The following is a 22,367-nucleotide window of genomic DNA, read 5'->3' on the forward strand; positions in this document are numbered from 1 at the left end:
AGCAGCAGTAGCCATTGTTTTTAGAGCCCGTATGACGTGATAGTTTCTCCTCATCGTCTGCTTGTGTGACCTCCTTTAACCTTCAGAATAGCTTCTCAGGCAGTAGCGCTGTTTTTGCCACTTGAAAGATGGGAAACCCAAGACTCAGGGGATCATCATCTTACATAAGGCCACGGACGATTGGGGAAGTTTATCTTCCAGGACATGCTCATTTCCTCTGCAAGGTGACTGGGGGAGGGGGAGACAGGAATGCTGGGGGCAATAATTCATTCTTTTTAGCCTGTTCTCACATCTCCAAGCTGGAGGAATAAGCTAGACAATGAAAGGCTCCCAGAAGCAAACACAGAGAGAAAGCGGGTCGGGGTGGATGCCCTTGATCCTTTTGCTGGGTTTTTGGCTTGGACTCCTGTTGGATACAATTCCTGCTCTGGCTTCCCTGACCTGACCCTACACACCTCCACATGCTTATTCCAAAATGGGTGGACTCCTCTGGAAACTCACCTCCAAGCTTCGCTGGTCATTAAGGGAAACTTTGGGAAAAGGCCATTTCCCAGAGTGGTTCCAGATTTAGCACTGGATGACTCGCTGGGACTCGGCTGAGTTCCAGGTTTGCCTCAGCTCAGCAGGTTGTAAAGACAGGCAACCTTGTCCTCTTCTAAAACGGGGATGGCACCAGCCTGCCTGAGGTGTGCCCAGGGCTTGTTAGTTTAAGGAAGGGGAACATCACACACCGGGGCCTATCATGGGGAGGGGGGTGGGGGGAGGGATTGCATTGGGAGTTATACCTGATGTAAATGACGAGTTGATGGGTGCAGCACAGCAACCTGGCACAAGTATACATATGTAACAAACCTGCACGTTATGCACATGTACCCTAGAACTTAAAGTATAATAATAATAAATAAATTAAAAAAAAAAAAAAAAGTTGGGCTGCTTGCTGGGACGTAGCTTCTCCTGGGTCTCTGGACTTCTTGGCTAGTCAGGAGGAGTCTGCTTTAGAGGAGGGCTTTTTGTAATTCCCTGTGACTGATTCCGGTCCTTGGACCCCACATTGATGACAGAGAGGTGAACCCCTGGAGGAGGGACGAGGGGAGTCTAGTCAATGTCTCCAATCCCATGGGTGGAGGCTGCATCCCATATCAGCCATGTTGAAATGGGAAGATTGCTGGCCCAGGTGTCTGAAGGCCTATAGGGAAGGCCTCCCTGGGCCTGTTTCCTTATCTGTCACGGCAGCTGGTGATACCCTTGGCACACTGCCTGGGGCCTCAAAACCCAGGACTGCTGTGAGCAGCCATGTAGACTGCACAGCCTAGTTCAGGGGGCTTCCATTATCTTCAGTGTCCTTGTTGATAAATGGGCCCAGTTAAAATCATACATGGTGTTAATAATAATTCCCCATGAGGTAGGCGTCCTCAGGACATTATTGATAGATAGATGGCCTTGGAAAAAACACAGAGGAATGGGGTGATGATTCCAGGAGTAAATAAATCATCAGGAGGCATTTCTTCAGGGTCTGATGATTCCATTTTAAAGACAAAGAGCTGTGGCCCAACGAGTGAGGTTAATAAGTAACTCATGTGATGTGAGGGACAAAGTCTGGATTCAGACTCAGATCTTTGTGGTTGTGTTGCGTCCATTTGCCTGAGTATCTGGTGCCTTCTGAGAGGAATTAATACTGATCAACCCGATTTTCCCGTGTCAGGACTCAGTCTGACACCAGAGCTGTTCTCTCAGAACAGCATTCGTGGGCTCGTCGGGCCCTCCATCTGTGGCTCAGGGAGGCCACGTTCATGAAACCTGCAAACCCACACACACCCCATTGGATATGACTGTGCCACTTCTCTTGTGCCCTGCCAGGTGACTGACTAATGTGTGGTGGGAAACGATATGGTTCTGTTAGGGAGAAAGCTGCTTTTTTTTTTAGGAAAATGCTGTGATAAGCAGCCTGAAGGCACATGGTGAGGAGAGAGAGAAAAAGAGATGGCTGGAGTCTCTGCTTATAAAAATAACTCCGATTTTGTCTTCTCCATCAGACCGACTACAGCCTCCTCATTGAAAGTGGAATGCCTCATCCTACTCTGTCTTTTTGCCAGAGCAGTCACCACATTCTGACTTTCCCTGTGATTTGGTTATCTACCACTTTAATTTATGCTGTCTGCAGCCCTGTCTAGACTACACTCCAGGAGGGCAAAGGTCTTTGTCTTTTTGCTCACAAATACCTCCCGGTTTCCTACAGTAGGCCTAAGACACGGAAGGTGCTCAAAAAATGTTTATTGAATGAACGCATGAGTTTGGGGAAGGAAGAGAGAGCTGAGACACGGGTAGGGTAGCCATCGCCAAGGGGTATTTTCAAGAGCAGGGAACTGCAAGGTTTAAACGCAGGCTGGGGGACACTGGTATGATATGTACCCCTCAACCTCTGCATCCTCGGATGAGTGGGCTCCCGCCACTCCCCACCGTGAGTGTGTGTGTAAAGTGCCAGGACAGTGTAAAGATGAGGAGGGAAGATAACTCAGGTCCACACTGAAAACCAGGAGCACCCATGGCACAGTGTGAGGAGACTGGGAGAGTGCGGAAGATAACTTACTCCTCTTTACATTTTGCCAAAGGCAGGCCTTGACCAAAGTTGTTCCCAATTCCTAGAGGTCTGAGAGAGGACACGAGCTGCACAGATGCCAAAGGGTTGAGCAGCCTGTAGCCCTATTGGCCAGGGCACAGTCTGACAGCCGGAAGCCTCAGCCTGTCTGCACAGATGCCAAAGGGCTGGCCCTATTGGCCAGGGCACAGTCTGACAGCCAGAGGCCTTAGCCTGTCTGACCCAGAGGTCCCTCCCTAGAAGAAGCTGTGCTTTTTGATTGTACAGCCACCTGCTATATAAGGCCTCTCCCACACCAGCACTAAGCTTCTCCCGGGATCCTCCTTCTGTAGGACAATCACCAGGCCAGATCCAGAAGGTGAGAGGACTGCAAGGCCAGGGCCTGAGCCCTGGGAGAAGCTGAAACCACAGGAAGGGCATTTGGGACCAGCTCAGGTCCTTCCCTGGCCAGGTCCAGGACATTCTTGTGGCCCTTGCTCCTTTGGCATTGCCCTAGGCAGTCGTATGCTCAGGAGAGGGGAGTCCGGAGTTCAGCGAGGATGTGGGCTGGGGACGTAGTTTTCTTGTTGTTTTGCCATCTGCTATTCTGTGTGTGGTTTGTGTGGAGTGTGTGTGTGTCTTCTGTGCGTCATTCTGTGTGTGGCATCCTTCATTCTGTGTGGTTCTGTGTCCTCACAGCCTCTCTGAGCTCCAGCTTTCTCTGTGGAAGATGAAAGCAATTATAGCAGGACCCTGCCAGGCTGTTGAAAAGATTCCACAATAAAACTTTGCACATGGGACGTATCTGGTGAAACAGCCTCAGATGCCACTTCTTCTCCTGTCCCAGGCGGGGGGCCCTGCCTTGACCCCAGCCTCACTGGTCCCTCTTACCCACAGAGGTGGGAGGGCATGGCTCTGGGTCCTGCTTTGGGGTCACTCCCAGGCTCTTTCTCTGCTGTGTGCCCCTGGGTCAGGTCCTGACCTCTCTGGGCCTCCAGCATTTCTCCCTGAAAATGAGGCTAGTGTCAGGTCTTCACCATAGGCTGAGGTGGTCTGTGCACTTGATGTGCTGCTGGGATCTCCTTCTTATCTCATCTCATCCTCTCCTTTCCCCTCCTCCATCACACTATAAGGCTTGAGGGACCTTTTCTCAGAAGGCCAGGCTCCTGAAACTCTTTTCCCACTGAGGAGAAAAGCAAGCAGCTGGGGTTCCAGGCCTGGAGGGGTGCCTGGGCCTGAAGGGGTGCCTGGGCCTGAAGGGGTGTGCCCGGGCATATGGGGGTGCCCAGGCATATGGGGGTGCAGGGCTGCCGCATGTTTGCTACAAGCTCCAGACCAGACCTGCTTTATTTTCCTCCTTGGATCTAAATGGTGGGGTCGTTGGCATCATGGATGGGCCTCTTCTCCCAGACCAACTGGTTTCCCTTCCTCTTTACCAATCTCTAATAAGTCAACCAGGGTATCACTGTAGGGTGTGTGGTGTGTGTGTGTGATGTGGTGTGTGTGGTGTGTGTGTGATGTGTGGGGTGTGTGGTGTGTGTGTGATGTGGTGTGTGTGATGTGTGGGGTGTGTGGTGTGTGTGTGATGTGGTGTGTGTGTGTGTGATGTGTGGGGTGTGTGGTGTGTGTGATGGGGTGTGTATGGTGTGTGTGATGTGCTGTGTGTGTTGTGTGTGTTGTGTGGGGTGTGTGTGATGTGGTGTGTGGTGTGTGTGATATGGTATGTGTGTGTTGTATGGGGTGTGTGGTGTGTGTTGTGTGGGGTGTGTGTGGTGTGGTGTGTGTGTTGTGTGGGGTGTGTGGTGTGTGTGATGTGGTGTATGTGTGTTGTGTGGGGTGTGTGTGGTGTGGTGTGTGTGTGTGGTGTGTGTGACATGGTGTGTGTTGTGTGTTGTGTAGTGTGTGGTGTGTGGTGTGTTGTGTGGGGTGTGTGTTGTGTGGGGTGTGTGGTGTGTGTTGTGTGTGATGTAGTGTGTGTTGTGTGGGGTGTGTGTGGTGTGGGGTGTGTGTGTTGTGTGGGGTGTGTGTGGTGTGGTGTGTGTGTGTGGTGTGTGTGATGTAGTGTGTGTTGTGTGGGGTGTGTGTGGTGTGGGGTGTGTGTGTTGTGTGGGGTGTGTGGTGTGTGGTGTGTGTGATGTGGTGTGTGTTGTGTGGGGTGTGTGTGGTGTGGTGTGTGTGTGTTGTGTGGGGTGTGTGGTGTGTGGGGTGTGTGGTGTGTGGTGTGTGTGATGTGGTGTGTGTTGTGTGGGGTGTGTGTGGTGTGGTGTGTGTGTGGTGTGTGGGGTGTGTGGTGTGTGGTGTGTGTGATGTGGTGTGTGTTGTGTGGGGTGTGTGTGGTGTGGTGTGTGTGTGTTGTGTGGGGTGTGTGGTGTGTGGGGTGTGTGGTGTGTGGTGTGTGTGATGTGGTGTGTGTGTGGTGTGTGTTGTGTGGGGTGTGTGGTGTGTGGTGTGTGTGATGTGGTGTGTGTGTGGTGTGTGTTGTGTGGGGTGTGTGGTGTGTGTTGTGTGGGGTGCGGTGTGTGTGATGTGGTGTATGTGTGTTGTGTGGGGTGTGTGTGGTGTGGTGTGTGTGTGTGGTTTGTGTGATGTAGTGTGTGTTGTGTGGGGTGTGTGTGGTGTGGTGTGTGTGTGTTGTGTGGGGTGTGTGGTGTGTGGGGTGTGTGGTGTGTGGTGTGTGTGATGTGGTGTATGTGTGTTGTGTGGGGTGTGTGTGGTGTGGTGTGTGTGTGTGGTGTGCGTGATGTGTTGTGTGTTGTGTGGGGTGTGTGTGATGTGGTGTGTGTGTGTTGTGTGGGGTGTGTGGTGTGTGGTGTGTGTGATGTAGTGTGTGTTGTGTGGGGTGTGTGTGGTGTGGTGTGTGTGTGTTGTGTGGGGTGTGTGGTGTGTGGGGTGTGTGGTGTGTGGTGTGTGGGATGTGGTGTATGTGTGTTGTGTGGGGTGTGTGTGGTGTGTGTGTGTGTGTGGTGTGTGTGATGTGGTGTGTGTTGTGTGTTGTGTGGTGTGTGGTGTATGTGTGTTGTGTGGGGTGTGGTGTGTGTGTTGTGTGTGGTGTGTGGTGTGTGGGGTGTGTGGTGTGTGTGATGTGGTGTATGTGTGTTGTGTGGGGTGTGGTGTGTGTGATGTGGTGTATGTGTGTTGTGTGGGGTGTGGTGTGTGTGATGTGGTGTATGTGTGTTGTGTGGGGTGTGTGTGGTGTGGTGTGTGTGTGTGATGTGGTGTGTGTTGTGTGGTGTGTGGTGTATGTGTGTTGTGTGGGGTGTGTGTGGTGTGTGTGTGTGTGGTGTGTGTGATGTGGTGTGTGTTGTGTGGGGTGTGGTGTGTGTGATGTGGTGTATGTGTGTTGTGTGGGGTGTGGTGTGTGTTGTGTGTGATGTAGTGTGTGTTGTGTGGGGTGTGTGTGGTGTGGTGTGTGTGTGTTGTGTGTGGTGTGTGTGTGTGGTGTGTGTGATGTGGTGTGTGTTGTGTGTTGTGTGGTGTGTGGTGTATGTGTGTTGTGTGGGGTGTGGTGTGTGTGTTGTGTGTGGTGTGTGGTGTGTGGGGTGTGTGGTGTGTGTGATGTGGTGTATGTGTGTTGTGTGGGGTGTGGTGTGTGTGATGTGGTGTATGTGTGTTGTGTGGGGTGTGGTGTGTGTGATGTGGTGTATGTGTGTTGTGTGGGGTGTGGTGTGTGTGATGTGGTGTATGTGTGTTGTGTGGGGTGTGTGTGGTGTGGTGTGTGTGTGTGATGTGGTGTGTGTTGTGTGGTGTGTGGTGTATGTGTGTTGTGTGGGGTGTGTGTGGTGTGTGTGTGTGTGGTGTGTGTGATGTGGTGTGTGTTGTGTGGGGTGTGGTGTGTGTGATGTGGTGTATGTGTGTTGTGTGGGGTGTGGTGTGTGTGATGTGGTGTATGTGTGTTGTGTGGGGTGTGGTGTGTGTGATGTGGTGTGTGTTGTGTGGGGTGTGTGTGGTGTGGTGTGTGTGTGTGGTGTGTGTGATGTGGTGTGTGTTGTGTGGGGTGTGGTGTGTGTGGTGTGGTGTATGTGTGTTGTGTGGGGTGTGGTGTGTGTGATGTGGTGTATGTGTGTTGTGTGGGGTGTGGTGTGTGTGATGTGGTGTATGTGTGTTGTGTGGGGTGTGGTGTGTGTGATGTGGTGTGTGTTGTGTGGGGTGTGTGTGGTGTGGTGTGTGTGTGTGGTGTGTGTGATGTGGTGTGTGTTGTGTGGGGTGTGGTGTGTGTGATGTGGTGTATGTGTGTTGTGTGGGGTGTGGTGTGTGTGATGTGGTGTATGTGTGTTGTGTGGGGTGTGGTGTGTGTGATGTGGTGTATGTGTGTTGTGTGGGGTGTGGTGTGGTGTGTGTGTGGTGTGTGTGATGTGGTGTATGTGTGTTGTGTGGGGTGTGGTGTGTGTGATGTGGTGTGTGTTGTGTGGGGTGTGGTGTCTGTGATGTGGTGTATGTGTGTTGTGTGGGGTGTGGTGTGTGTGATGTGGTGTATGCGTGTTGTGTGGGGTGTGGTGTGTGTGTGTGGTGTGATGTGCCTATGTGTGGTGAGGTGGGAGTAGGGGCTTCCAGACGAAGGCGATTCTGTTTCATAAGTAGCAGCTATTACGGTGCACCCTGGCTTTGGAGCTGGAAGGACCTAGAATAGAGCACGGCTTTGGCCTTCTAGGCCGAGGAGCTTGGGCTACTTCGCTAACCCTCTTTGCTGCAGTTTTCCCACCTGTAGAGTGGGGGGATAATAGCCTCTGCCGAACAGTACTGTCCGCTGGGACTCCCGCAATGATGGGAGTGTCCTGTGCCTGCCTTGGCCAACACCGCGGCCACCAGCCACAGGTGGCCCCTGAGCGTTGGGAACGTAGCCAGTGCTACTGAGAAACAGAATGTTTCATTTTATCTACCCTCGAAGAATCAAAGAACCGTAAATAGCCGTGCGTGGCTCACAGCGACCGTGTATACGGTAAATGAGATAATGATCAAGAAGGGCTCAGGCCAGAGCCACACACCTGCTCTCTGCTGCTTTGATACACAAGCAAGTTGGAATTCTGGGAGTTCTTTCGAATTCTAATGAATGTGACCAAGCCTTTGCAATCCTCTAAGGTCTAACTCAGACAATCTGCAGGCAGGGAAGGCAAGGTGCAGAGAGGCTGGTGACACACCCTTCGGAAGTGCATGGGGAACTCTGATTTAGTGCCGCAGGCCCAGGACTGTGGGAACAGTGGAAGGCGGTGTGGGCTGGCGGCTGGGACATAGGCTAAACTCCAGTTCTGATACCTCGCAGAAGTAAGACCTTGACTTTCAGTGCAATACCCAGTCCTTCTAAGGCTTGATTTTTCTCAGGATGCTAACAATAGTACCTGCCTGCTACAGTAGATGAATTACATAAATTAATACCTGCAAAGTGCTTGGAATGGAGTAAGTGCTCAACAGATGTTTGCCTATTGCGGAGGTGGTGGCGGTGGCAGCAACAGAACCCCTAAGTGTAAAATAAGGACGCGGTGAGAGGCTGGCTGCAGGAGGGACATCGTGCTCTGGGGGAGGGAGGGGCACAGACCCCAGCCCAGCTCTTTCTTCTTGGACCCCGTCCCCAAAGTGAAACTAAAAATTCATCGGCCCGCACATTTTGCAACTGACTTGGCCCCACGGGAAACGGCCCCTGGCTGTGTTTGACACGCGTGTGTAGATGCTCCTGCAGGCTGAGACTCAGGAAACTCGGACCTCTGCAGCAGGGTGGAGTCAGCTTTGTGCTCCCAGCTCAGGATTTTGATTCTTTCTGCCACAAGGACGGACTGAGTACTGGGCTTGTTACAGTGTGATTGAAACCCGCAGGGGATGGCAGGCAGCCCTCCAAGGCCCCGCGGCTGCCTTCTTTGTGTCTCTTCAGGCTCCAGGCCCTGTGGTCCCCATCCTTGGGAGAAGTCAGCTCCCGCACCATGAAGGGCGTCCTCGTCGCTGGTATCACTGCAGTGCTTGTGGTTGCAGCTGTAGGTAAGAGAACTCACGCGGCCCCTTTTTAGGATGGAGACCCTCTTTTCCACCTCACCAGTGTCTTCTTGCTGTCAAAGTCCCGAGGGCCTCTCATGTTAAATTACGATTAGTGATGACCACGAGACCTGTCTGTGCAGCCTGCTTTCAAGGGGCCACTCTGTATTGTTGTTGAAGGTTGGATCTTTCCACTGGGGAATAGTGAGCAGTGGGAGAAACTCATTAGGGTGGCTCATCTTACAGCATCAATGTCAGGGATCCCCAGAGGGCAGGGATGCCATCCCACCCGTCTCGTACTGCAAGGTGGGAGCAGCGCTTTTCCTAGAGTCTGCTCCATAAATGTCTACTGAATGTTGACTGGTGTTGGACGTCTTGTGTCCTCAGAATCTCTGAGCTGTGTGCAGTGTAATTCATGGGAACGATCCTGTGTCAACAGCACTGCCTCTGAATGTCCCTCGCACGCCAACACCAGCTGTGTCAGCTCCTCAGTCAGCTCCTTTCCAGGTGAGCCGGCGTGTGTGTATCCTTCCCGCCTCTGGGGCTTGCACCGGGAGGGAGCTGGAGACGACGTCCAGGCAGGAAAGAAAGGCAGAGATGGGGACATGCTGTCCAAGGAGAGAGGAAACCACAAAGGTGACTCCCAGGGGAAACAACGCACGGCTGAGACAAGCAGGAGCCAGACAAGAACACGGGGTCAAAGCACATGGGAGACCCTCGTGTTTTGGACACTGATGCCCTTGATCACAAAGCTTCATTCTAGAGGCATGTACGTGGATGTGGGAAGCAAGGGCAGCTCTTAGTTAAATTACCAGGCAGATTTGCTCTGGAAGCTTTCATTCTTCCTTTTCCCCAGCCCTTTTATCTCTCCCTCATGGTTCCTCCTCTCCTGGATCAAACATACTTTCCTTCGTTCAAGACCTCCCCACAGGGCGTTTGGAGCACAACCACTATTGTACCCTCTTTCTCAGAGCACTTAGATTTCTTCTTAACTTTTTTTGTAATAGACACGTTCAAATGCACTTCGTGTATGTTTAAAGTAGGAAGAAGAGTATAACGAACTGCCCTGTAACCACTACCCTGTGTCAGCAGTTATTAACATTTTGCTATTTTCTCACTATAGTTTTTTTTCTTACTATAGTATTTTTGGCTATGGTATTTTAAATTAAACATTATATAAATAGACATGACACACACATATATATGCATATGTGTGTACATGTTATTGGTCATTTTCTCCATAAATACTTCACTATTTATCTCTGATCATAATTTTTTTTACATAACTACCATATTGCTATGGTTTGAATATTCCCTCCAAAACTAATGTTGAAACTTAACTGCCATTGTGATGGCATTAAGAGGTGGGACATTCAGAGGTGATTAGGCCATGAGGACCCCGCCCTTGCAAATGCATTAATGTCGTGAGTGTGGAGGTGGGTTCCTGATAAAAGGGAGTCTGGCCCCCCCTTTCCCTCACTTGCTCTCACCCTCTCTTGCCCTTCGCCACGGGATGATGCAGAAGAAAGTCTTCACCAGAGGCTGGCACTTTGATGTACTTTGCAGACTCTAGGACTGTAAACAATAAATTTATTCTCTTTATAGATTACCCAATCCATGCTATTCTGGTATAGCAACACAAAATGAACTAAGACACACACTGTTATCACACCTGAGAAAGTTAACTGTATTTCTTTAATTTCTTCTAATACCCAGGCCATCTTAAACATTTCTTAATTGTTTCAAAGATGTCATGATATGGTCTACGTGTGGAATTAGGATCCCAGCCACATCCCCCATTTTGCTGTTAGGTCTGTTAAACCTAACTTGTTTTATAAGAGCGTCCATCATTTTTTGTTCAATCCTGTTGGTTTGTTGGAGAAATGGGTCACTCGCCCTGTAGCTGTCCCATGTTCTAGCTGTGGTTGATTGCTCCCTAGTGGTATGATATAACTTGCACTCCTGTTCTCAGTATTTCTTGTGTAGGTAATCAGGGCTGTCCAGTAGTACTTTCTTCAGTGGTGGAAGTATCTGTCTTAACACCATGCCGTTCTGCAGTCACGTGTGGCCACTGAACACTTCATATGTGGCTGCTCTGACTGAGGAGCTTAATTTTAAATTTGATTTGATTTTAATTAATAAGATTTAAATTTAAATAGGCGCAAATAGCTAGTGGCTACCATATTAGATAGCGCTGGCTAGAAGCTTGACTGGATTCAGGTTCAATTTTTAGGCAGGAACTGTGGATGTCATATTGTACATAAGGCTCATCATGTCTGTTCGATCGTTTTTACAGATCTTAGGACTTACCGGTGGCTTCAGGGACTGCCCACCTGGACCACCCATTTTCAGGCTCCCAAGTACTTTTGCCTGGAGTTTAACCTGCACCTCTGATAGTCTCCTGCTCAAAGGAGGGGCTACCTGATGGGGAAGAATTATTATTATTTTTTCCAGAAAACCCTCTCCAGTGTCTCCAAACCACATCACACCGAGGTTGCATTTTCTGCCTTTGCCTGAAACACTTGCTGTTCCGGGTCTCCACCCTCCCCACACCTCCTCCTTATCGGGGCTGACAGTCTGTGTTTGTCTTTGTGTAGAGACAGCAATCAGATTATACCAGAAAATGTTCTGCTCCGCGGAGAACTGCAGTGAGGAGACGCACGTTACAGCCTTCACTGTCCACGTGTCTGCTACAGAACACTTCCGTTTTGTAAGCCGGTGCTGCCAAGGAAAGGACTGCGGCAACACCAGCGATGCCCTGGGTGGGTGCTGGCCGCGTGGGCGATGCCCTGGGTGGGCGCTGGCCGCGTGGGCGATGCCCTGGGTGGGCGCTGGCCGTGCGGGTGATGCCCTGGGTGGGTGCTGGCCGCGTGGGCGATGCCCTGGGTGGGTGCTGGCCATGTGAGTGGCCTTCCTCCGTCCTCCCAGCCCTGGCTCTTCCTTTTTCACCTGTTCTCCTTACCCTTGGGTGGACATCTCAAGTCCAGGCACTTCAGTGATGGCATCAACATCTGACTTACAGCAATTACACAGGAAACAAATGGGGCAAACCAGCACTTCCCCTCTTTCTTAGTGAAGACAGACATTGCAAGTTGTGCGACACGGACATTAGTTCCCATCAGTAGTTCTCAAATGTTGTGATCTCAGGCCATCTGTTAAGACACTATGTCTTAAACATTATTGAGGCCCCCAAAGAACTTTCATTTATGTGGACTCCACCTGTCAATACGCACTGTCTTAGAAATTAAAGCTAAGAAAATTTAGAAATTGTAACTAGCTCGCCAAAATAACCAAAACCCATGACACATCAACATTAATATAACTATATTTTCCAAAAGAAATATATACAATGGGAAGGGTGGCATTGTTATTATACTTTTTGCAAATTCTTTAGTTTCTGACTTCATAGAAGACAGCTGGATTCTCATATTTACTTGTGCATTTAGTCTGTTACAGTCTCACACATCATGGAGCCTCTGGAAAACTCCACTTTATGTTCACAAGAGAAAGAGAGTGAAATAAGTAAATAATATTTTAGTATTATCATGACGATGGTTTGAGCCCTGTAAGGTCTCAGGGACTCAGGACATCCTGGACCACGATGGTTTGAGCCCTGCAGCACTCCCCGTAAGGTCTCAGGGACTCAGGACATCCTGGACCATGATGGTTTGAGCCCTGCAGCACTCCCTGTAAGGTCTCGGGGACTCAGGATATCCTGGACCACGATTTGAGACCTGCTGATCTAGACCAAAGCTCTCTTTGAAAAACAGAAAATGTGGCTGAAAAGGCAAAGTTTATTGGCCATGGTCGTAAAGCACAGTTAATTAAGAGCAGAGCTGGTCTCATTATACATTTTTTTCTTCTAGTCATAATGTTAAATAATGGCCTGTGTTTATTCGTTCAGAGCAAGATTTGGTAACAGTCACCCACTTGTTGGCAAATGTTCATGATGGCTAATGTTGATGTTGACTATAGTTTGGTTTTAGCTCAAAATCTTACCTTTCTCAGTCTATACCCCAACACACTGATGGGCCATAGTTCTTGAAGACTAGACAGTCTGTAAGGGCAGATCTGTGGAGCTGTGTGTAATAAATATTTTGAGGGAACATGGTGTTTTCAAGGCTAGATCTGAGATTTCCAAGGATGCAATTGCTCCGTTCTCAGGATCTCTTTGGTGGTTTCTTTGCTTGCCTATCCCCTTCCTCCCATGTTCCGTATGATAACACTGTCCTGAGCAATGACTCTGACTGTTCCAGACCCTCCCCAGAAGAATGTGTCCAGCAATGCAGAGTGCCTTGCTTGTTATGAATCTAATGGAACTTCCTGTAGTGGGAAGCCCTGGAAATGTTATGAAGAAGAGCAGTGTGTCTTTCTAGTTGCAGAATTTAAGAATGGTAAGTCTTGTAGTTCTAATTCCTCTGTGGGACTTGAGCTGGGAACATGTCAAGTCTTGGTTCACAAATTCTGGGTTAACACAGAAGGACCAGGGGAGTAGTGGAACAAGGGGGATAAAGGTCATAATGTCTTTAAATAAAGAGGCTGTTCATGTAGCCTTGAGCTCGTTGCTATTTTTGCCTTCTTAGACCAGAGCTGTTTCTCCTGGGCTACGCTTCCCTTGAACTCTATTCTCCCGTGGCTTGTAATCCAGTCACGTTTGTCTAAGCGCATCACACCCCTCCTCACATTTACTTCTTTACCAGGTTGCGTCATTCTGTAGGTGAGGGTTGGTGCAACTTTTATTTCCTTTTATATCTACACTTTTCTTCTCTACTTGTCACTAAGAGGTGTTGGCTTTTGGTAGCTTGGATCACCTGGCGGAAAGAGTCAAATTGGGTTTTAAAGTCCAACCAATTGTCCTTTTCTATAAAAGCAATTTGATACTAACCATTGTAAAACACACATTTCTAACATTTGCCCAAAGAGTTAAAGGTTATTAAATTTATTAGTTAAGGTAAGTTAATTGCTGTTAATAACACCAGCAATGCCCTGGGTGGGTGCTGGCTGTGCGAGTGGCCTTCCTGTGTCCTCCCAGCTATGGCTCTTCCTTTTTCACCTGTTCTCCTTTCCCTTGGGTGGACATCTTAAGTCCAGGCACTTCAGTGAGTATCCAGATGGCATCAACATCTGACTTACAGCAATTACGCAGGAAACAAATGGGGCAAACCAGCACTTCCTCCATGCCTCCCCTCTTTCTTAGTGATTCAGGTTGTGTTAGAGGGACATTAGAGGCCATCAGTAGTTCTCAAATCTTGTGATCTCAGGCCCTCTGTTAAGACTCTATGTCTTAATTATTGAGGACCCCAAAGAACTTCTGTTTATGTGGACTCCATCTGTCAGTATACGCTGTCTTAGAAATTAAAGCTAAGAAGATTTAGAAACCTTAACTAGTTAAAGAGTTAAAGAACAACCTCCAAAGCCTATGGTTCAATACAATAGATGTTTATTTCTTGCTGGAGCAGTTAATTGCAGAGTGCAGGCCATGGGCTCCTTCTGTCCTGTAGCTCTGGCCCCCACTCACCAGGTCTTGGCAGCTCTGTGCTGTATCCTTTCTTGCCAGCAGTAGGAGAGAGAGGTAGTGGAAGAAGGCAGGTGGGTTTCTGTGGGTTGGGCTGGGATGTGAATGCATCACTTCCTCCCACAGTTCACTGGTTAGGACCCAGTAAGACAGTCATCTTGGCTGTAAGGGAGCCTGACATAGTCAGGTAGTATGACCCCGAAGGAAAGAAGGAGGCATGAAGCTAAAATGAACAACAAGCCAGTCTCTGCCAAAATATGGCTCCAAATAATAAGAGTTTAAGAGCACTAATATCCAGGTACACTTTCATTTCAATATTTGTTAAGTGTCAATTCTAGCATCATAAATCAGTGTTTAACTGTAATTATGGATTTTTCAGCGGCGTCAAGCACTGCTTATACTGAACCTCTTTTTTTTGTTATTTTTTGTTTTTTTGAGAGGAAATCTTGCTCTGTCACCCAGGCTGGAGTGCAGTGGTACGATCTGAGCTCACTGCAACCTCAGTCTCCTGGGTTCAAGCGATTCTCCTGCCTCAGCTTCCTGGGTAGCTGGGATTATAGACATGTGCCACCATACCCGACTGCTTTTTGTATTTTTAGTACAGACGGGGTTTCGCCATGTTGGCCAGGCTGGTCTCAAACACCTGACCTCAGGTGATCCGCCCACCTTGGTCTCCCAAGGTGCTGGGATTACAGGTGTGAGCCACAGCGCCAAGCCCTGAACGTCTTTTTACTATTTTTTTAAAATACACTTTGTTTTTCAGAGTAGTTTTAGATTCACAGCAAAATTGGGCAGAAGTGATAGAAATTTCCCATCTACCCGACATGCATAACCTCCCTGCTGCCAACATCCCCACCAGAGCATAACCTCCCCACTGCCAACATCCACACCAGAGCATAACCTCCCCGCTGCCAACATCCCCAACACAGCATAACCTCCCCGCTGCCAACATCCCCAAGACAGCATAACCTCCCCGCTGCCAACATCCTCACCAGAGCATAACCTCCCTGCTGCCAACATCCCACCAGAGCATAACCTCCCCGCTGCCAACATCCCCAACACAGCATAACCTCCCCGCTGCCAACATCCCCAAGACAGCATAACCTCCCCGCTGCCAACATCCTCACCAGAGCATAACCTCCCTGCTGCCAACATCCCACCAGAGCATAACCTCCCCACTGCCAACATCCACACCAGAGCATAACCTCCCTGCTGCCAACATCCCCAAGACAGCATAACCTCCCCGCTGCCAACATCCCACCAGAGCATAACCTCCCTGCTGCCAACATCCCACCAGAGCATAACCTCCCTGCTGCCAACATCCCACCAGAGCATAACCTCCCCGCTGCCAACATCCCACCAGAGCATAACCTCCCCGCTGCCAACATCCCCACCAGAGCATAACCTCCCACCAGAGCATAACCTCCCCACTGCCAACATCCCCACCAGAGCATAACCTCCCCACTGCCAACATCCCACCAGAGCATAACCTCCCCACTGCCAACATCCCACCAGAGCATAACCTCCCCGCTGCCAACATCCCACCAGAGCATAACCTCCCCGCTGCCAACATCCCCACCAGAGCATAACCTCCCACCAGAGCATAACCTCCCCGCTGCCAACATCCCCACCAGAGCATAACCTCCCCACTGCCAACATCCCCACCAGAGCATAACCTCCCCACTGCCAACATCCCACCAGAGCATAACCTCCCCGCTGCCAACATCCCACCAGAGCATAACCTCCCCGCTGCCAACATCCCCACCAGAGCATAACCTCCCACCAGAGCATAACCTCCCCGCTGCCAACATCCCCACCAGAGCATAACCTCCCTGCTGCCAACATCCCACCAGAGCATAACCTCCCCACTGCCAACATCCCCACCAGAGCATAACCTCCCCACTGCCAACATCCCACCAGAGCATAATCTCCCTGCTGCCAACATCCTCACCAGAGCATAACCTCCCCGCTACCAACATCCCCACCAGAGCATAACCTCCCCGCTGCCATCGTACCCACCAGAGCATAACCTCCCCGCTGCCAACATCCCACCAGAGAGGTACATTTGTTCTAAGCAATAAGGCTACATTGATACAGCATCATCCAAAGTTGACAGCTTACATTAGGGCCCCCCTTGGTGTTGTGTATTCCGTGAGTTTGGACAAATGTATAATGATATATGTCCACCATTGTAGTAGTACCATATAGAGCATTTCCACTGCCTTAAAATTCCTCTGTGCTCTACCTACTCACCCCTCCCTGCCCTCCAAGCTCTGACAACCACTGATCTTTGTTACTGCCTCCAGAGTTTTGCCTTTTCCACACTGTCCTATAGTTGAAATCATACAGTATGTAGCCTTTTCAAAACGGCTTCTTTCCTTAGTAATATCCATTTAAAGCGCCTTTCACTTTTAAGATTTCTGGGATGTCTAAACTGCTATGATTTTAAATTCTAAAGCTGTGTCCTAAGGCAACATGACATCAGAAAGATATTTCTCTCTCTGCTTATCTTGTCCCCAGGTCTGATAAAAGGGATCAATTTTCTTCTTTCTCATAGGACTTGACTTACGCTGAAAGCCAGACAGATCAAAGCTATCATAAATGTAGGGGTATTTTTGTTTCTTTTTGTTCAAGATCATTTTTTTAAATACATTAGAAATATTCCATGAAACACACCTCCTTAACTCACTCTAACTCAGTTTTCAGCACTGGCCAGGTGTGGTGTCTCATGCCTGTAATCCCAGCTCTTTGAGAGGCCAAGGCAGGCTGATCACTTGAGGTCAGGAGTTCAAGATCAGCCTGGCCAACATGGTGAAACCCCGTCTCTACTAGAAATACAAAATTAGCCAGGTGTGGTGGCATGCACCTGTAGTCCCAACTACTCGGGAGGCTGAGGCAGGAGAACCGCTTGCACCTGGGGGATGGAGCCTTCAGTGAGCCAAGGTTGCACCACTGCACTCCAGCCTGGACGACAGAGAGAGACTCCATCTCAAAACAAAAAACGTCAGCACTGATGCTTGCTATAAAACAGCATTTGGAGGTTTCCCACTCCTTTTCCAAGCAAGTTTAGAATCAGCCATTGTTGTTGTTGCTGTTCGAGACAGGGTCTTGCTCTGTCACCCAGGTTAGAATGCAGGGGTGTGATCACTGGCTCACTGCTGCCTCAAACTCCTGGCTCAAGTCGATCTCCCATCTCAGCCTCCCCAGTAGTGGACTGCAGGCACGTGCCACCACCCCTGGATAACTTTTTAATTTTTTGTAGAGACAATGTTTCCCAGTCTGGTCTCAAACTCCTGGCCTCAAGTAATCCTCTCACCTCGGCCTCCCAAAGTGCTAAGATTACAGGTGTCAGCCACCATGCCTGGTCCTAGAGCCGGCCTTGAACTCAAATTGCAGCCTTGCTTCATGTCTGGTCCTAGAGCCAGCCTTGAACTCAAATCGCAGCCCTGCCTCTGACAAGTGGTGAGTGGAGTCACTTCACCTCCGTGAGTCCCTTGGCCTCTGTGAGGTGCCTGCCTCCAGGGCTGTGTGAATTGCAGCTGACAGAGCAATCGGGGCACACAGTACGTGCTCAATAACCGGTGGCTGCTATCATAACTACGTCTTCTGTACAAACGCCCTAGGCCTTTTACTAGCACCTGAATCTCAAAACATGATTAAACATAGCAGAACCCCAATTTATGGCAGAGACAAGACGTGGTCTCTTACATCCCTCCTGGTGGCCCTTCCTTCTTCTCGGGGAAAACTCAGGCAGGGAGGACTCAGGTCCAGAGAGGAGTGAGGACGGAAAACAAAGCCTGGAAGGGGAGGGGGAGCCCAAGGTACTGACCCCTGCCTGAACTGAGAACAGAGAACTGCCTTTTGAACCTGTTCCTGGTTTCCTCACCTTCCAGCTACACAGGAACACGGGAGATGTGAGTCCCATGTCCAGCTCTGACCTTCTCTGTTTAGCCTGGGCTGGCCACTTGCCCCAGGAGTCTGCTGCCTCCAGGGTCAGGTGGCGGTGGGAGTCTAGGCCTCTGACCTCCAGGGTCTCTCTGCCATTGCCACGTGGTCTTCTTGACTCTGAACATGCAGGCTCCTTCCTGCCTGGGTTTCAGGAGCACACCAGCTCTTGCCGGTCACCAGGCCACCACGCTGCAGGTGACGAACTGAGAGCAGTGGAAGGACAAAGGACTGAGTGGCATCCCTCCTGTCTCCTTTGCATTCACAGACACTGAGTCTAACAGTCTCGTGGTGAAAGGCTGTTCCAATGTCAGTAACGCCACCTGTCAGTTCCTGTCTGGTGAAAATAAGACTTTTGGAGGAGTCATCTTTCGAAAGTTTGAGTGTGCAAACGTAAACAGCTTAACCCCCACGTCTACGCCGACCACTTCCCACAACATGGGCTTCAAAGCTTCCCTCAGCCTCTTGGCCTTTGCCAGCCTCCTTCTGCTGGGACTGTGGCCCTGAGGTCTTGGGGCTGCACTTTGCCCAGCACCCCATTTCTGCTGCTCTGAGGTCCAGAGCACCCCATGGAGTACTGACACCCTCTTTCCCCGCCCTGCCCCATTTAACTGCCCAGTAAGTGGGAGTCACAGGTCTCCAGGTAATGCTGACAGCTGCCTTGTTCTCCATTATTAAAGCGCTGGTTCATTCACTGCCCAAATCTGTCCTGATGCATTCTGGGCTGGGCCTCATTTGAGCTGTTATCCAGCACCACCTCCCACTCCTGGGCTGCAGGTGGGGTCCTTGCCTTTGAAACTGTGCACGTTTGTTTCTGGGATCTGATGACATCCCTGCTCATCGTGCTTCTGGGAAGCCAACCCCTCGACCTTGCAGCCTGCACCTCTGGGGACGGACATGCCACCACCCGCACTGTCACACACAAGGAGCTCCCCGCCTACCTTATAAGGCCAGTGTTGACCCCAGTACAGAAGCTCCTTCAGTATTGGCCAATATATGGCCCTTCAACAGTTGTCCTGATTGTGGTCAGAAGTCCACAGCGAGTGAAGAAAACAGCATCATCTCAGGGTCCTATCACGATGGGGGCCCAAGGAGGGTTGGAGGGGCTGCTGACGACCAGCATGCTCCTACTGACTAGCCTTCCCAGGCAGGGACACGAGTAAGTCACTGGGAAAGCTGCAATGCCAGGCTCCACTCCTGGTTGAGGAAGTTTTCTGCAGCCTTGTGCAGAATGGAATGTGGCCACAGAGCCCCAGTCCGGCCCCTCAGAGAGCTTATAATCAAACACAGAGTTACTAACTCCGTATCAAATGCCAAGGGAGCAAGAAAACCATTCAATCGAATATGCCCAGAGGTCTAGGTCTAGTAAATAAGGTGGGCCTTGAGCTGAGCTTGGAAAAATGGGGTTTGCGGTAATAAATATTTTTTTGTAAACTGATGTGGGTCAACATTGGCCAGGATTGCTAGCAATGCACCGTGGACAAAGCCACCATAAAGGTCCTCGGATGGCAACTCATAACCACATGTACTCTTACTGATTTCAGCTTGTGATTTTGAAATGGAATTTTAGACTTACTGAAAACTTGCAAAAATTAGTACACAGAATTCCACTATCTCCTTCATGCAGCTTCTCCTCACGTTCACATTTTAGATAATCACGGTACAGTTACTGAAAGCAGGAAATGTTCACAGAAACAATATTGCTCACGAACAGACCTCATTTGCATTTCACCAGTTTCTATGGATGTCTTTTTTTTCCTGATCCAGGATCCAATTCTTTGCATTTAATTGTCATGTCCCCTCAGTCTCCTTCAAATGGCGGCAGTTCTGGAATCTACCCAGACCTCGATAATTAAGAAGATTATTGGCCATTTTATAGAATGTTTCCCAATCTGAGCTCGTCTGAAGTTTTCTTGTGATCAGATTGAGGTGATGCATTTTTGGCAAGAAAACCACGGCAATGATATGCCCGTCTCAGTGCATTTTATCAGGAGATACGTGACGTCGACGAGTCATATTACTGGTGATGTTAACCTTGGTTAAGGTTAATATCTTTCAGGTTTCTCCATTGTAAAGTTGCTATTACTTCTTAATATAATAAGCTAGGTTGTGCTGCTATAACAAGTATACCTTAGTAAAAAAAAAAATCACACAATGGGAGTTTATTTCTCAGCAACTTAAACTCCATATAGATGCTCCTGGTTGGACATCTGTCCAGGGTTGCTCTTCTCCAGGAGTAAGGAAGGCGTCATGCTTCTTTGTTCCCACAGTTCCACCATCCCCCATGACCCATTGGACTCTCAGTTAAGTGCTCTGTCTGTAGCCAGCTGATAAGTACAAAGAGAGAGTGCCTGGAGGGCTGTGCAGAATGGCCCAGGGGCCAGGGCTGGCAGTGACATCCATCACTTATGCTCGTAAATCCAGCCACAGGACCTTGAGCAAGAGACTTTTCCTCTCTGGGCCTTAGTTTCCCCAAGTGTATAATGGGGATAGTGATAAGGTCTGCTACATGGGGTTGTGAGGTCTGTCAACATAGTTCTCCCTGTGAAGCTTAGCACAGAGCTTGGCAAGCAGTAAATGTTAACAGTAGAAGATTGCAGTCTGGAGGGTGCTCCCTAAAGACAGTGGGAAGAGAGGCCACAAGAAATGCTGATGTAGAAGGAATTGTCCCTGCTCAGCTCCCTCTGACGATGCCAACCTCACTAAGGTTACAGCTGCTTCTGTCTCAGTCTCAGAATCTCGTATACACTTTACTCGCCCTTCCTAGGCCCTCCGTGGCTGCTGACACCATGGCCTCACAGACAGCATCGGGGGCTTCTCTGCCTCTCATCTGCATTGTCTGAACTACCAGCTAGCCAGTTCTTAATGTCTCCTGGAAGCCCCAGTACTCCATGTTGATGTGAGGAAGCAGCGACAAGTTTGGGGAACTGCAAAGGGTCACGTGGGAGCCTGCCTGAAGGGCAAGCAGGACCAGAGCCCAGGAGGTCTCCACAGCATTGTAGATGACTCTGGCTTTAAATTGAAGGCCATGGGAAGTCAGTGTATAGTTAAGTGAGATAGTAAGAGTGGGATTGGGTTTCCATTCTGGGAAGCTTGCCTAGACTGCAGGCTGAAGGTGGAAAGAGAGCAGAAAGACAGGGCAGCAAAGTTAAACAGAAATAGTGGGTACTGCCCAGGGGTAGATGCTTTTCATCCTGTTAATAGAGTATAAACTAGTACCCTAATGTACTTCCATTTGCATTACTGGCTCCCACCTGCTTACCCAGAGCAGGGAATTGAGCAGAGTGCCCCTCCTGCCTGTGTGTCTACCTTTTTTTCCTCCTGGCTGTTCATGCTTAACTCTAGACTCTTGTCCTCTGGCCCCTGAGCCAGGTCTTGTACTTTGCACCTAAGCTAAAGCCCCTTATTGGCAATTTTTCCTTAGGCCCAGCCTGGGCTCTAGGATAAGCCCCCATGTCTGAGAAACTTCACAGAATTCTACACTCACACTGTATGGTTGGACTAATGACAATGGCCTTGTCTTTCCACAGTACTTTGTAATTTGTAAAGTTCTTTTGCCCATGTTGGTTTATTTTACTTAGAATGAAATTGTATACAGAATTACATTTTAGGCAGGATTTACATACAATAAAATGTATGTGTGCAGTCTGATGAACATCAACAAACTTGCCCTTGTAACTACCCCCCACCCCAGTGAAGACATGGAAGCCTCTCCAATAGTTCCCCTGGGTCACTATGCAGTTCACTGCACGCTAGTTCACTCCTCCTGGAAGTGACAGGCAACACCCTGCTCACAACCCATTGAGTTGAGCGTTCACTCAGCAACACCTGGACTCAAGACAACAGGCAGAATAGTCCCTAGGGGTCAGCTTTTCCCAGCAACAACTCTGCCTCATGGAAGGCGTTAGGATAATGTACTGTTTCCATCAGACCCCCAAGCCCTTTTGACCTTTTCTCACTGCCTCATCCAGGAAGACAAAAGGAGGATGTGGGGTTCCTTTCTTTGTGCTCAAGACTGGGTTTAGCACATCTGAGCTAAAAGTTTCTTGAACTAAATCTCCATATAACCTTTAATCTAAAATATAAATTGAACCAAAGTAAAAACCACTTATCACTATGTGTCTTCAATGTACATTTTCAATGTATACATAATAATTGTACATATAATATTTATGGGTTACATGTGATATTTTGATACGTGCATATAATACATAACGATCAAATCAAGGTAACTGGGATATTCATCACCTCAAACTTGTATCAATTTTTTTGTATTGGGAACATCACAAATCTTCCTCTTTAGCTATTGTGAAATACAAAAATGATAGCCTACTGTGCTATTGAACACAACAACTTAGTCCTTCTATTGAAATG

At 49.2% G+C, this 22,367-nt stretch overlaps 1 protein-coding gene across 1 annotated transcript; it reads left to right on the top strand.

Moving 5' to 3' along the window:
• Window positions 1-2,779: 2,779 nt before the first annotated feature.
• LYPD8 (LY6/PLAUR domain containing 8) lies at window positions 2,780-18,696 on the top strand. The gene is made up of 6 exons (XM_001107864.5): window positions 2,780-2,954; window positions 8,436-8,539; window positions 8,921-9,040; window positions 11,131-11,295; window positions 12,790-12,927; window positions 18,262-18,696. Exons 2-6 carry the CDS (start codon window positions 8,485-8,487, stop codon window positions 18,498-18,500), a joined length of 717 nt encoding a protein of 238 aa, XP_001107864.1. The 5' UTR covers window positions 2,780-2,954; window positions 8,436-8,484; the 3' UTR covers window positions 18,501-18,696.
• The last annotated feature ends 3,671 nt before the right edge of the window (window positions 18,697-22,367 follow it).

Source organism: Macaca mulatta, chromosome 1 (genome assembly GCF_049350105.2).
Source record: "Macaca mulatta isolate MMU2019108-1 chromosome 1, T2T-MMU8v2.0, whole genome shotgun sequence".
In the NCBI taxonomy this organism is placed as follows: domain Eukaryota; kingdom Metazoa; phylum Chordata; class Mammalia; order Primates; family Cercopithecidae; genus Macaca; species Macaca mulatta.